We start from the raw sequence: 15,956 nt of genomic DNA, 5'->3' as shown, positions 1-15,956 counted from the left end.
GGGGTGCTGACCCCCCCCCCCCCCTCACCCCTCCTCGGAGGGGTGGTCCCGGCTGACACCCCCCCCCCGTGTCAGGGCTGTGCCCGGACTGGGAGAGCTGGGACCCCAACCAGCCCGTGCAGAACGCGCGGGAGGCCATGCAGCAGGCGGACGACTGGCTGGGCGTCCCCCAGGTACTGGGAGCACTGGGAGGGCACTGGGAGGGGAGGGGGGGGGCACTGGGAGGGCACTGGGGGGGTACTGGGGGCACTGGGATGTACTGGGAGGGCACTGGGGGGCACTGGGAGCACTTGAGGGGGCACTGGGGTGTACTGGGAGGGCACTGGGATGTACTGGGAGGGCACTGGGAGGGTACTGGGGGCACTGGGATGTACTGGGAGGGCACCAGGAGCGGGGGCGGGGCACTGGGATGTACTGGGAGGGCACTGGGAGCACTTGAGGGGGCACTGGGGTGTACTGGGAGGGCACTGGGAGGGTACTGGGGGCACTGGGGTGTACTGGGAGGGCACTAGGGGGGTACTGGAGGCACTGGGATGTACTGGGAGGGCACTGGGGGGGCACTGGGAGCACTTGAGGGGGCACTGGGGTGTACTGGGAGGGCACTGGGGGCGTACTGGAGGCACTGGGGTGTACTGGGAGGGCACTAGTGGGGTACTGGGAGCACTTGAGGGGGCACTGGGGTGTACTGGGAGGGCACTGGGAGGGTACTGGGGCACTGGGGTGTACTTGGAGGGCACTAGGGGGGCACTGGGAGCACTTGAGGGGGCACTGGGTGTACTGGGAGGGCACTGGGGGGGTACTGGAGGCACTGGGATGTACTGGGAGGGCACTGGGGGGGCACTGGGAGCACTTGAGGGGGGGGGGGTACTGGGAGGGGACGGGGGGGGCACTGGGAGGGCACTGCGGGGGGGCACTGGGGTGTGCTGAGGGCACTGGGAGCGCTTGAGGGGGCACTGGGATGTACTGGGAGGGGCACTGGGATGTACTGGGAGAGCACTAGGCGGGGTACTGGGGGCACTGGAGGGGCACTGGGGGGCCCTGGGGGGGTACTGGGGGCACTGGGAGCATTTGGTGGGGCACTGGGAGGGTACTGGGGGCACTGGGAGGGCACTGGGGAGGCACCGGGGGGGCACTGGGGTGTACGTGGTGGGCACTGGGAGGGCACTGCAGGGGGGGGACAGTGGTGGGGAGGGCACTGGGAGGGGAGAGGGAGCACTGGGGGGGCACTTGGGGGCGTTTGAGGGGGCACTGGGATGTACTGGGGGGGCACTGGGGAGGCACCGGGGTGTACTGGGGGGACACTGGGGTGTACTGGGAGGGCACTGGGGGGGCACTGGCGTGTACTGGTGTGTACTGGGGGGGCACTGGTGTGTACTGGGAGCACTGGGGAGCGCTGGTGTGTACTGGGAGGGCACTGGGGGGGGCACTGGGGGTGTACTGGTGTGTACTGGGGGGGCACTGGGGTGTACTGGGGAGCACTGGTGTGTACTAGGAGGGCACTGGGGGGCACTGGCGCATGCTGGGGTGTACTGGGGGGGGCACTGGGGTGTACTGGGGTGTACTGGGGGGGTACTGGCGTGTACTGGGGTGTACTGGGGGGGCACTGGGGGTGTACTGGGGTGTACTGGGGGGGGTACTGGGGTGTACTGGGGAGCACTGGGGGGGCACTGGCGCGTGCTGGTGTGTACTGGCGTGTACTGGGGGGGCACTGGGGTGTACTGGGGGGGCACTGGGGTGTACTGGGGAGCACTGGGGGGGGCACTGGCGCATACTGGTGTGTACTGGGGGGGCACTGGGGCGTGCTGGGAGGGCGTGGGGGCTGCGCCGTGGGGCTGACGGCCGTGGGGCCGCGTGTGTGTCCCCCCCCCCCAGGTGATCGCCCCCGAGGAGATCGTGGACCCCAACGTGGACGAGCACTCGGTCATGACCTACCTCTCCCAGTTCCCCAAGGCCAAGCTCAAACCGGGGGGCCCCCCTGCGCCGCCCGCCCCCCCCCAGCCCGCCCGCGCCCGCGCCTACGGGCCCGGTACGGCCCCGGGGGGGGGGGACACACCAGAGGGAGGGGGGACATGGGGGGGACACCATGGGAGGGGGGGACATGGGGGGGGACACCAGAGGGAGGGAGACGGGGGGGGGACAACGAGGAGTCTGGGGGGGGGGGGACACCAGAGGGAGGGGGACGGGGGGGGCGGACACGGGGGGATGTGGGGGGGACACCATGGGAGGGGGGACATGGGGGACATGGGGGGGGGGGACACCAGGGGGAGATGGCGTGGAGGGACGTGGGGGGGACACCATGGGGGGGACACCATGGAGGGGGACGTGGGGGGGGCATGGGGGACACGGGGGACGTGGGGGGGACACCATGGGAGGGGGAACATGGGGGGGACACCAGAGGGAGGGGGACATGGGGGACACGGGGACATCGGGGGGACACCATGGGAGGGGGACGTGGGGGGGACGTGGTGGACACGGGGGATGTGGGGGGGACACTATGGGAGGGGGATGTGGGGGGGGACACCAGAGGGAGGGGGACAGGGGGGACAGAGGGGACATCGGGGGGACACCATGGGAGGGGGACATGGGGGACATGGGGGGGATGTGGAGGGGACATGGGGGACACGGGGGATGTGGGGGGGACACCATGGGAGGGGGAGGTGGGGGGGACGTGGAGGGGGACACCAGAGGGAGGGGGACAGGAGGGACACAGGGGACATCGGGGGGACCCCGTGGGAGGGGGACGTGGGGGACACGGGGGGGACACCATGGGAGGGGGACGTGGGGGACACAGCGGGGGGGACATGGGTGTCATGGTGTGTCCCCCCCCCCCATACCTAGGGTCCCCCCAGGGTCCCCCAAGGTGCCACCAACACCCAGGGACCCCCCCCAGGGTCCCCCCCAAGGGTCCCCCCTATGCCCAGGGACCCCCTTGGACCCCCCAGGGACCCCCCCAGGGTCCCCCCTATGCCCAGGGACACCCTTGGACCCCCCAGGCCCCCCCATACCCAGGGTCCCCCAAGGTGCCACCAACACCCAGGGACCCCCCCAGGGTCCCCCCCATGCCCAGGGACCCCCCCGGACCCCCCATACCCAGGGTCCCCCCCATACCCAGGGACCCCCTTGGACTCCCCAGGGTCCCCCCCATACCCAGGGACCCCCCCGGACCCCCCAGGGTCCCCCCCATGCCCAGGGACCCCCCAGGCCCCCCCATACCCAGGGTCCCCCAAGGTGCCACCAACACCCAGGGACCCCCCCAGGGTCCCCCAAGGTGACACTGACACCCAGGGACCCCCCCCCTGTACCCAGGGACACTCCCCCCCCCTAAGGTCCCCCCCACCCCCCCTTACACCCCCAGACCCCCCCCACACACACACCTGGGGGTCCCCAGGACACCCCCCGCCCCCCAACCACCCCCACCCCCCAGGGCCACCTGAAGGTCCCAAGCGGGGGGGGGGGCTGAGCGAGGTGGGGGGGGTGGGGGGGTGCCGGGGGTGTGGGGTGCCCCCCCTGACGCCCCCCCCTCCCCGGGGGGTGTGGGGGTCCCGCAGGCATCGAGCCGCAGGGGAACGTGGTGCTGCGGCCGGCGCAGTTCACGGTGGAGACGCTGGAGGCCGGGGTGGGCGAGGTGCTGGTCTACGTGGAGGACCCCGAGGGGCACACGGAGGAGGTAGGGACGGGGGGGGGGACAGTTGGGGACACTTGGGCGATGGGGACATGCCGGGCGATGGGGACACCCAGGGACGTCCGGTGATGGGGACATCCTGGGACGCCTGGGTGGTGGGGAGATCTGGGGACATCTGGGCGATGGGGACACCTGGAGACACCTGGCAATGGGGACATCCAGGGACACCTGGGTGGTGGGGACATCTGGGGACACCCAGGTGGTGGGGACATCCTGGACAGTGGGGACATCTACGGACAGCCGGGTGATGGGGACATCTGGGGACACCTGGGTGATGAGGACATCCTGGGGACACCAAGGTGGTGGGGACATTCTGGGCCATGGGGACATCCAGGGACACCTGGGTGGTGGCGACAGCTGGGGACACCTGGGCGATGGGGACACCTGGAGACACCTGGGCGATGGGGACATCCAGGGACACCTGGGTGGTGGGGACATCTGGGGACACCCAGGTGGTGGGGACATCCTGGGCCGTGGGGACACCCAGGAACAGCCGGGTGATGGGGACATCCTGGGACGCCTGGGTGATGGGGACATCTGGGGACACCTGGGTGATGAGGACACCCTGGGGACACCCAGGTGGTGGGGACATTCTGGGCCATGGGGACATCCAGGGACACCTGGGTGGTGGGGACAGCTGGGCCATGGGGACATCCTGGGACACCTGGGTGGTGGGGACATCCGGGGACACCCGGGCAATGGGGACATCCTGGGACACCTGGGGTGATGGAGACATCTGGGGACACCCAGGTGGTGGGGACGTCCTGGGCCATGGGGACATCCAGGGACACCTGGGTGATGGGGACACCTGGAGACACCCAGGCGATGGGGACATCCAGGGACACCTGGGCAATGGGGACGTCCCAGGGACATCTGGGCGATGGGGACATCCTGGGGACACCTGGGTGATGGGGACAGCTGGGCGATGGGGACGTCCTGGGGACACCCCGTGCTGGGGACACCCAGGGACACCCCCCCCCATCCCTCCTTGTTTTGGGGTGTCCCCACCCCCCGCAGGCGAAGGTGGTGCCCAACAATGACAAGAAGAGGACGTACAGTGTCACCTACGTCCCCAAGGTCGGGGGGCTGCACAAGGTGAGCACCCACGGACACCCCCCCCCCACCCGGCGCCCCCCCCATGTCCTCGTGGTGGCATGGCCACGGCATGGCCTGGTGGCACTGGGGACATCTCCTCATGGTGGCACGGCCATGGGGTGGCCTGGGGACACGTCCTCATGGAGGTGTGGCCGTGGCATGGCTTCATGGCTCTGGGGACACGTCCTCATGGTGGCGTGGCCATGGGGTGGCCTGGTGGCAATGGGGACATCTCCTCATGGTGGCGTGGCCATGGGGTGGCCTGGTGGCAATGGGGACATCTCCTCATGGAGGTGTGGCCGTGGGGTGGCCTGGTGGCAATGGGGACATCTCCTCATGGTGGCGTGGCCATGGGGTGGCCTGGTGGCTCTGGGGACATCTCCTCATGGTGGCGTGGCCATGGGGTGGCCTGGTGGCTATGGGGACATGTCCTGTTGGTGGCATGGCCATGGCATGGCCTGGTGGCAATGGGGACATCTCCTCATGGTGGCACGGCCGTGGGGTGGCCTGGTGGCTCTGGGGACATCTCCTCATGGTGGCGTGGCCATGGGGTGGCCTGGTGGCTATGGGGACATGTCCTGTTGGTGGCATGGCCATGGCATGGCCTGGTGGCACTGGAGACACGTCCTCATGGTGGCGCGGCCGTGGGGTGGCCTGGTGGCTCTGGGGACATGTCCCCGTGGTGGCGTGGCCATGGCACGGCCTGGCGTGGTGGCACTGGGACCACATCCTCATGGCGGCGTGGTCATGGGATGACCTGGTGGCACTGGGGACACGTCCTGTTGGTGGCATGGCCTGGTGGCTTTGGTGCTATGTTCCCATGGTGGCACGGCCATGGCATGGCATGGTGGCACTGGGGACGTCCCCATGGTGGCATGGCCTGGTGGCTCTGGTGCTATGTTCTCATGGTGGCACGGCCATGGCATGGCCAGCTGGCACCGGGGACATGTCCTCACGGTGACGTGGCCACGACACGGCGTGGGGGCACTGGGGACGTGTCCCGTTGGTGGCACGGCCAAGGCATGGCCTCATGGCCCTGGGGCTCTGTTCTCATGGTGGCCTGGCCATGGCATGACCTGGTGGCACCGAGCCCGTGTCCTTGCCGTGCCTTGGCTGGGTCACCAAGGTGCCGGGTGGCCCTGGGGACCACAGCCACCCCTGAGCCCTCCGTGTCCCGCAGGTGACGGTGCTGTTTGCGGGGCAGAACATCGACAAGAGCCCCTTCGGCGTCAACGTGGGCATGGCCCTGGGGGACGCCAACAAGGTGACGGCGCGTGGCCCCGGCCTGGAGCCCGTGGGCAATGTGGCCAACAAGCCCACCTACTTCGACATCTACACCGCAGGTGGGCTCTGGTGGCCACCACGCGACGGGGGCGTCACCGCTCCGGGGAGGTGGTGGGGACGCGGCGTGGCACAGTGCCGGCTGGCATCGAGGGCATGTCCTCGGGGTGGCGTGGCCACGGTGGGGTTGGGTGGCGCTGAGGCCACGTCCTCGTGGTGGCACGGCCATGGGACGGCCTGGTGGCTCTGCTGCTGCGTCCTCATGGCGGCATGGCCTGGTGACGTTGAGGCCACGTCCTCATGGTGACACGGCTGTGGCATGGCCTGGTGGCACTGTGACTATGTCCTCATGGTGGCATGGCCACGGCGTGACCTGGTGGCTCTGGGGCCATGTCCTTATAGTGGCACAGCAATGGCAGGTGGCTCTGAGGCCACGCGTGGTGGCCTGGTCATGACATGGCAGGTGGCTCTGGGGCCACATCCTCGTGGTGGCATGGCCGTGGCATGGCCTGGTGGCACTGGGGACATGTCCTCATGGTGGCATGGCCATGGCATGGCCTGGTGTCACCGGGGACATGTCCTCATGGTGGCCTGGCCATGGGATGGCCTGGTGGCACTGAGGACATGTCTTCGTGGTGGCCTGGCCATGGCATGGCCTGGTGGCTCTGGGGACACGTCTTCATGGTGGCCTGGCCATGGGATGGCCTGGTGGCACTGAGGACGTGTCTTCGTGGTGGCCTGGCCATGGCATGGCTTGGTGGCACTGAGGTCATGCATGGTGGCCTGGCCATGGCGTGACCCGGTGGCACTGAGCCCGTGTCCTCGCGGTGGCAGGCGCTGGCCCGGGCGACGTGGGGGTGGTCATCGTGGACCCCCAGGGCCGGCGGGACACGGTGGAGGTGATGCTGGAGGACAAAGGGGACAACATCTACCGCTGCACCTACCGGCCCGTCCTGGAGGGGCCACACACCGTCTGTGTCACCTACGCCGGCGCCCAGGTCCCCAAGAGCCCCTTCACCGTCAACGTGGCTGAAGGTGAGACCTGGGTGTCACCACCGTGGCCCCACGGCGCCCATCAGTGCCCGTGGTGGCCCCATGGTGTCCTTTTGGTTGTCCATGGCCCCAAGGGTTGTCCCATGGCACCCATCAGTGCCCATGGTGGCCCCATGGCACCCATCGGTTCTCCAGGTGGTCCCATGGCACCCAACGGTGCCCGTGGTGGCCCCATGGCACCCCTGTGGCTGTCCATGGCCCCAAGGGTTGTCCCATGGCACCCATCAGTGCCCATGGTGGCCCCATGGCACCCATTGGTTCTCCAGGTGGTCCCATGGCACCCAACGGTGCCCGTGGTGGCCCCATGGCACCCCTGTGGCTGTCCATGGCCCCAAGGGTTGTCCCATGGCACCCATCGCTGCCCGTGGTGGCCCCATGGCACCCATTGGTTCTCCAGGTGGCCCCATGGTACCCATCAGTGCCTGTGGTGGCCCCATGGCATCCTTGTGGTTGTCCATGGCCCCAAGGGTTGTCCCATGGCACCCATCGCTGCCCGTGGTGGCCCCATGGCACCCATCGGTTCTCCAGATGGCCCCATGGCACCCAACGGTGCCCGTGGTGGCCCCATGGCACCCCTGTGGTTGTCCATGGCCCCAAGGGTTGTCCCATGGCACCCATCGCTGCCCGTGGTGGCCCCATGGCACCCATCGGTTCCCTAAGTGGCCCCATGGCACCTCTCTGTCCCCTGGGTGTCCCCATAGGTCCCTTATGTCCCCAAGGTGTCCCCATGGCACCCTTGGCCCCCATGGCACCTCTCTGTCCCAGGGTGTCCCCAAGGGTCCCTTATCTCCCATCGTGTCCCCAAGGTGTCCCCATGGGTCCCTTAGCCCCCATGGCACCTCTCTGTCCCCTGGGTGTCCCCATGGGTCCCTTATCTCCCCTGGTGTCCCCAAGGTGTCCCCATGGCCCCCTTGGCCCCCCTGGCACCTCTCTGTCCCCTGGGTGTCCCCACGGGTCCCCTCTGCCCCAGGGTGTCCCCGCGTCACCCCTCCATCCCCAGGGTGTCCCCCTGGCACCCAGAGCCCCCCACGCCCCTCCTCCATCCCCGCGGTGTCCCCACGGGTCCCTTACGCCCCCGGGGACACCCCCCCCGTCCCCCGGTCCCCCACCCTCGTCACCCCTGGGTGGCGGTGGCGGGTGCTGAGGGTGGCGCCGTGCCGGCAGCGTGCACCCCCTCGGCGTGTCGGGCCACGGGCCGCGGGCTGCAGCCCAAGGGCGTGCGGGTGCAGGAGGTGGCCGACTTCAAGGTGCTCACCAAGGGCGCCGGCACCGGGGACCTGCGGGTGGTCGTCAAGGGACCCAGTGAGTGGGGACAAGGAGGAGGCGGCGGCCACGGCTGGAGGGGGCGCATGGTTGGGGGGCGGGGGGGGACGGGGACACACACCTGGAGGGTGCCCGTGATGGGTTGAGGGGCACCACGGGGTTGCCCATGGGGTGGGCGCGTGGTGGTGGGGTGGCCGTGGGGGTTGGATGGTTGAGGAGCACCATGGGGTTGTCCGTGGGGTGGGTGTGCGGTGGTGGGGTGGCCATGGAGGGTGTCCATGGAGGTTGGATGGTTGAGGAGCACCATGGGGTTGTCTGTGGGGTGGGTGTGTGGTGGTGGGGTGGCCGTGGGGGTTGGATGGTTGAGGAGCACCATGGGGTTGTCCGTGGGGTGGGTGCGCGGTGGTGGGGTGGCCATGGGGGATGGCCGTGGGGGTTGGATGGTTGAGGAGCACCATGGGGTTGTCCATGGGGTGGGAGTGTGGTGGTGGGGTGGCCGTGGAGGGTGTCCATGGAGGTTGTACGGTTGAGGAGCACCATGGGGTTGTCCGTGGGGTGGGTGTGTGGTGGTGGGGTGGCCATGGGGGTTGGATGGTTGAGGAGCACCATGGGGTTGTCCGTGGGGTGGGCGCGTGGTGGTGGGGTGGCCGTGGGGGGTGGCCATGGGGGTTCTATGGTTGAGGAGCACCATGGGGTTGTCCGTGGGGTGGGTGCGCGGTGGTGGGGTGGCCATGGAGGGTGGCCATGGAGGTTGGATGGTTGAGGAGCACCACGGGGTAGTCCATGGGGTGGGTGCGTGGTGGTGGGGTGGCTGTGGGGGGTGGCTGTGGGGGTTAGATGGTTGAGGAGCACCATGGGGTTGTCCATGGGGTGGGTGCGTGGTGGTGGGGTGGCCATAGAGGGTGTCCATGGAGGTTGGATGGTTGAGGAGCACCACGGGGTTGTCCGTGGGGTGGGTGCGTGGTTGAGGGATGGCCATGGGGGGTGGCCATGGGGGTTCTATGGTTGAGGAGCACCACGGGGTTGTCCGTGGGGTGGGTGCGTGGTGGTGGGGTGGCCATGGAGGGTGGCCATGGAGGTTGGATGGTTGAGGAGCACCACGGGGTTGTCCGTGGGGTGGGTGCGTGGTTGAGGGATGGCCGTGGGGGGTGGCCATGGGGGTTCTATGGTTGAGGAGCACCACAGGGTTGTTCGTGGGGTGGGTGCATGGTGGTGGGGTGGCCATGGAGGGTGTCCATGGAGGTTGGATGGTTGAGGAGCACCATGGGGTTGTCCGTGGGGTGGGCGCGTGGTTGAGGGATGGCCATGGGGGGTGGCCATGGGGGTTCTATGGTTGAGGAGCACCATGGGGTTGTCCGTGGGGTGGGTGTGCGGTGGTGGGGTGGCCATGGAGGGTGTCCATGGAGGTTGGATGGTTGAGGAGCACCACGGGGTAGTCCATGGGGTGGGTGCGTGGTGGTGGGGTGGCTGTGGGGGGTGGCTGTGGGGGTTAGATGGTTGAGGAGCACCATGGGGTTGTCCATGGGGTGGGTGTGTGGTGGTGGGGTGGCCATGGATGGGGGGTGTCCATGGAGGTTGGATGGTTGAGGAGCACCATGGGGTTGTCCATGGGGTGGGTGTGTGGTGGTGGGGTGACCATGAGGGTTGGGGTTGCCCAGGGTGGGGGGGCGTCATGGGGATGGCCTTGATGGGTGTATGGTTGAGGAGCACCACGGGGTTGTCCGTGGGGTGGGTGCATGATGGTGGGATGGCCATGGGGGCTGAATGGTTGAGGAGCACCATGGGGTTGTCCGTGGGGTGGGTGCGTGGTGGTGGGGTGGCCATGGAGGGTGTCCATGGAGGTTGTACGGTTGAGGAGCACCATGGGGTTGTCCGTGGGGTGAGTGCGTGGTGGTGGGGTGGCCATAGAGGGTGTCCATGGAGGTTGGATGGTTGAGGAGCACCATGGGGCTGTCCATGGGGCGGGTGCGTGGTTGGAGGGGGGGGTGGGGGGGGGGTGGGGCGCATGGTTGGGGGCCACCATGGAGCTGCCCACGTTGGCCGTAGGGTTGAGGAGCACCTCAAGGTGGCCTTGTCCGGGGCGGGATCTCCGTCACTGGGGTTGGGGGGCACCACGGGGGGATGTCCATGACTTGGGGGGGGTGGGGTGGGGTGTGCCCCCCCCCCCCAACCCTTGACACCCCCCCCCGCCCCCCCCCCCCCCAGAGGGCACGGAGGAGCCGGTGAAGGTGCGGGACGCGGGCGACGGCGTCTACGAGTGCGAGTACCAGCCCCTGGTGCCCGGCAAGTACCAGGTGGCCATCACCTGGGGCGGCTACGCCATCCCCCGCAGGTCAGCCCACCCCCCCCACCCCCCCCCCCACCCATGGGACCCCCCACCCCCCCCCCACCCCACCCATGGGACCCCCCCCACCCACGGGACCTTCCCCCTCCACGGGAACCCCCTCCTTCCACCCGTGGGATCCTCTCCCCGCAGGACATCAACCCCCATGAGATCCCCCCCCCCCACCCATGGGACACCCCCACCCATGGGACGCCCCCCCCCCCCCCCCCCCATAGCACCCCCCACCATGGGAACCCACCCCCCCACCCACCCATGGGACCTTCCCCCCCATGGGACGTCCCGTCCCCCCCCCCCATAGCACCCCCCACCATGGGAACCCACCCATGGGACCTTCCCCCCCATGGGACACCCACCCACCCACCCATGGGAACTTCCCCCCCCCATGGGACACCCCCCCCACCCATGGGACACACACCCCCCCCCCCCCACCATAGCACCCCCCCCGATGGGAACCCACCCCCCCCACCCACCCATGGGACCTTCCCCCCCATGGGACACCCACCCACCCACCCATGGGAACTTCCCCCCCCATGGGACACCCCCCACCCCCACCCATGGGAACTTCCCCCCCCATGGGACACCCCCCCCACACCCATGGGACACCCCCCCCCCCCCCCCCCCCCCCCACCCATGGGACCTTCCCCCCCGCCATGGGACACCCATGAGACACACCCCCCCCCCCCAACCCATGGGACCTTCACCCCCCATCGGACACCCACCCCCACCCCCCCCCCCATAGCACCCCCTACCCATGGGACCCCACCCCATGGGAACCCCCCCCATAGGACCCCCCCCCCCATGGGAACCCCTCCTTCTGCCCATGGGGACCCCCCCCGTGGGACCCCCCCCACCCCGGGAGCCTGGCGGGGGCGGGGGCGGGGGCAGACACGGGGGTGGGGGTGTGGGGTGTGTGTGCAAGGCCCGTGTGTGGGGCGTGTGGGGCGCTCACGCCCCATGGAAGGCGTGTGTGACGTGTGGGGTGTGTGACAAGTGTGTGACACGTGTGGTGTGTGTGTATGACACGTGTGTGACGTGTTTGTGACACTTGTATGATGTGTGTGACACGTGTGTGATGTGTATATGACACGTGTGTGGCGCGTGTGACATGTGTGTGATGCGTGTGACGTGTATGACACATGTGTGACGTGTTTGTGACACGTGTGTGACGTGTGTGACACATGTAATGTGCGTGTATGACGTGTGTGACATGTTTGTGACACGTGTGTGGTGTGTGACATGTGTGGTGTGTGAGATACAAGTGTGACGTGTTTGTGGCATGTGTGTGATGTGTGTGACACGTGTGATGTGTATGACACGTGTGTGACGTGTGATGTGTGTGACGTGTGTACAATGTGTGTGCCGTGTGTGACACGTGTGTGATATGTGTGGCATGTGTGCAATGTGTGTGCAACAGGTGTGTGCCGTGTGCGTGAGGCATGGGTGACGTGTGCGCGATGGGTGTGACACGTGCGCAGGGTGTTTGCGGCACATGTGCGATGCGCGTGCATGACGTGTGCGTGACGTGTGCGTGACGTGTGCGTGACGTGTGCGTGACGCGTGCGTGACGCGTGCGTGAGGTGCGTGACGCGTGTGTGAGGTGCGTGTGACGTGTGTGAGGTGTGTGACACGTTTGTGACACGTGTGTGAGGTGCGTGAGGTGTGCGCGAGGTGTGTGAGGTGCGTGACGTGTGCGTGAGGTGTGTGACGCGTGTGTGACATGTGTGAGGTGTGTGACACGTTTGTGACACGTGCGTGAGGTGCGTGAGGTGTGCGTGAGGTGCGTGAGGTGTGCGCGAGGTGTGTGAGGTGCGTGACGTGTGTGAGGTGTGTGACGCGTGTGTGACGTGTGTGAGGTGTGTGACACGTTTGTGACACGTGTGTGAGGTGCGTGAGGTGTGCGCGAGGTGTGTGAGGTGCGTGACGTGTGTGAGGTGTGTGACGCGTGTGTGACGTGTGTGAGGTGTGTGACACGTTTGTGACACGTGTGTGAGGTGCGTGAGGTGTGCGCGAGGTGTGTGAGGTGCGTGACGTGTGTGAGGTGTGTGACGCGTGTGTGACGTGTGTGAGGTGTGTGACACGTTTGTGACACGTGCGTGAGGTGCGTGAGGTGTGTGACGCGCGCGTGAGGTGTGCGCGAGGTGTGTGAGGTGCGTGACGCCCGCGTGACGGCGTGTGACGGCGCGTGTGCCGTGTCCCCGCAGCCCCTTCGAGGTGGAGGTGGGGGCGGTGGCCGGCAGCCAGAAGGTCCGTGCCTGGGGCCCGGGGCTGGAGGGCGGCGTGGTGGGCAAGTCGGCCGACTTCGTGGTGGAGGCCATCGGCACCGAAGTGGGCACCCTGGGTGAGCGGGGGCAGCCCCGGGGGGCAGCGGGGCGGGGCCGTGGGCGGGGCCTTGGGGACACCATGGTGGGGACATGTTGGGTGGCACCATGGTGGGGACGTGGGCATGAAGATGGGGACACCGTGGTGGGGACGTGGGCATGGACTTGGTGGCACCATGGCGGGGACATGGGCATGGAGTTGGGGACACCATGGTGGGGACATGTCAGGTGGCACCATGGTGGGGACGTGGGCACGAAGACGGGGACACCGTGGTGGGGACGTGGGGACATGTTGGGTGGCACCATGGTGGGGACGTGGGCATGGACTTGGTGGCACCATGGTGGGGACATGTTGGGTGGCACCATGGTGGGGACGTGGGCATGAAGATGGGGACACCGTGGTGGGGACATGGGCATGGACTTGGTGGCACCGTGGTGGGGACGTGGGCATGGAGTTGGGGACACCATGGTGAGGACGTGGGGACATGTTGGGTGGTATCATGGCGGGGACATGGGCATGGAGTTGGGGACACCATGGTGGGGACATGGGGACATGTTGGGTGGCACCATGGTGGGGACGTGGGCACGAAGACGGGGACACCATGGTGGGGACATGGGCATGGACTTGGTGGTACCATGGTGGGGAGATATTGGGTGGCACCATGGTGGGGACGTGGGCATGGACTTGGTGGCACCATGGTGAGGACGTGTTGGGTGGCACCACGGTGGGGCCGTGGGCATGAAGACGGGGACACCGTGGTGAGGACATAGGGACATGTTGGGTGGCACCATGGTGGGGACGTGGGCATGGAGTTGGGGACACCGTGGTGAGGACGTGGGCATAGAGTAGGGGGCATCTGGGTTGGGGACATATTGGGTGGCATCATGGTGGGGACGTGGGCATGGACTTGGTGGCACCATGGTGGGGCCATGGGTATGAAGATGGGGACACCATGGTGAGGACATGGGGACATGTTGGGTGGCACCATGGTGGGGACGTGGGTATGAAGATGGGGACACCGTGGTGAGGACATGGGGACATATTGGGTGGCATCATGGTGGGGACGTGGGCATGGACCAGGGCTTGTGAAGATGGGGACACGGGGACAGAGTGGGAGCGACCACCATGGGGACGTGGAGACATTATGGGTGGCACCATCCTGGGGACACAGGCACTGGGCGAGGGACACCTCAGTGGCGGTGGGGACTAGGGAGGTCACCGCCATGGGGACACGGGGACAGGCTGGGTGACACCACCCTGGGGATGTGGGCATGGATGCCACCATGCTGGTGACATGAGCCCAGGCTGAGGGACACCTTGGTGGAGACAGGGTCTGGAGGGGTCACCACCATGGGGACATGGGCACAGGCTGGGTGACACCACCCTGGGGACGTGGGCGTAGATGCCACCAAGCTGGTGACGTGGGTGCAGACTGAGGGACACCTCGGTGGAGACAAGGTCTAGAAGGGTCACCACCATGGGGACATGGACTCGTGGGGTGGCACCACCCTGGGGACAGGCTGAGGGACACCTGGATGGAGACAAGGTCTGGAGGGTCACCACCATGAAGACATGGGGTGACACCACCATGGTGACGTGGGTGCAGGCTGAGGGACACCTTGATGGAGACGGGGTCTGGAAAGGTCACCACCATGAAGACATGGGGTGACACCACCTTGGGGACATGGGGACAGGCTGAGGGACACCTGGATGGAGACAAGGACAGGAGGGTCACCACCATGAAGACATGGGGTGGCACCATCTTGGGGACATGAGGACGTGGGGTGACACCTCCCTGGGGACGTGGGCATGGATGCCACCACCCTGGGGACGTGGGCGCAGGCTGAGGGACGCCTTGATGGAGACAAGGACTGGAGGGTCACCACCATGAAGACATGGGGTGACACCACCTTGAGGACATGGGGACAGGCTGAGGGACACTTGGATGGAGACGGGGTCTGGAAAGGTCACCACCATGAGGACATGGGGTGACACCAGCTTTGGGACATGGGGTGGCACCACCTTGTGGAAATGGGGATGTGGGGTGACACCTCCCTGGGGACGTGGGCATGGGTGCCACCACCCTGGGGACGTGGGCGCAGGCTGAGGGGACGCCTTGGCGGAGACGAGGACGGGGGAGGTGACCGCCGTGGGGCCGCGGGTGGGCGCGCGCAGGGTGTCACGGGGCGGCCGCGTCCCCCGCAGGGTTCTCCATCGAGGGCCCCTCGCAGGCGCGCATCGAGTGCGACGACCGGGGCGACGGCTCCTGCGACGTGCGCTACTGGCCCACGGAGGGGGGCGACTACGCCGTGCACGTGGTCTGCGACGACGAGGACATCCGCGACAGCCCCTTCATCGCCCACGTCCGCCCCGCGCCCCACGCCTCCGCCCCCGACAAGGTACCGCCCCGCCGCGCCCCACAGAGCCCCAGAGACCCATAGAGCCCCATCAAGTCCCATCGAGACCCATCAAGACTCATCGAGTCCCATCGAGACCCATCAAGACCCATTGAGACCTATAGAGCCCCACAGAGACCCATCAAGTCCCATCAAGACCCATCAAGACCCACAGAGCCCCACAGAGATCCATAGAGCCCCATAGAGACCCATAGAGACCCATCAAAATCCATTGAGCCCCATTGAGCCCCATAGAGCCCCATAGAGCCCCATTGAGACCCATAGAGACCTATAGAGCCCCATAGAGACCCATCAAGATCCATCGAGACCCATTGAGACCTATAGAGCCCCATAGAGCCCTATAGAGCCCCATAGAGCCCCATCAAGATCCATCAAGTCCCATAGAGCCCCATAGAGACCTATAGAGACTCATCAAAATCCATCGAGCCCCACAGAGCCTCATCAAGCCCCATAGAGACCCATCGAGATACATAGAGCCCCATAGAGACCCATCAAGCCCCAT

General features: G+C 67.4%; 1 protein-coding gene across 1 annotated transcript in view; it reads left to right on the top strand.

The window, feature by feature from the left end:
- Positions 1-64: 64 nt before the first annotated feature.
- Positions 65-15,956, top strand: part of LOC134509492 (filamin-C-like) — a gene marked incomplete at its 3' end in the record, with an annotated part of 28,869 nt that continues 12,977 nt past the window's right edge. Inside the window, exons 1-10 of the mRNA XM_063322035.1 lie at positions 65-173; positions 1,873-2,026; positions 3,549-3,667; positions 4,700-4,777; positions 5,958-6,120; positions 6,893-7,093; positions 8,276-8,413; positions 10,580-10,706; positions 12,920-13,056; positions 15,243-15,436. Of these exons, the coding sequence (XP_063178105.1) occupies positions 138-173; positions 1,873-2,026; positions 3,549-3,667; positions 4,700-4,777; positions 5,958-6,120; positions 6,893-7,093; positions 8,276-8,413; positions 10,580-10,706; positions 12,920-13,056; positions 15,243-15,436 (1,347 nt within the window). The remainder of the gene's footprint in view (positions 174-1,872; positions 2,027-3,548; positions 3,668-4,699; positions 4,778-5,957; positions 6,121-6,892; positions 7,094-8,275; positions 8,414-10,579; positions 10,707-12,919; positions 13,057-15,242; positions 15,437-15,956) is intronic.

The sequence above is a fragment of the Chroicocephalus ridibundus genome, unplaced genomic scaffold (genome assembly GCF_963924245.1).
Source record: "Chroicocephalus ridibundus unplaced genomic scaffold, bChrRid1.1 SCAFFOLD_647, whole genome shotgun sequence".
Lineage (NCBI taxonomy): Eukaryota > Metazoa > Chordata > Aves > Charadriiformes > Laridae > Chroicocephalus > Chroicocephalus ridibundus.
This window is presented reverse-complemented; position numbering and strand designations above follow the sequence as displayed.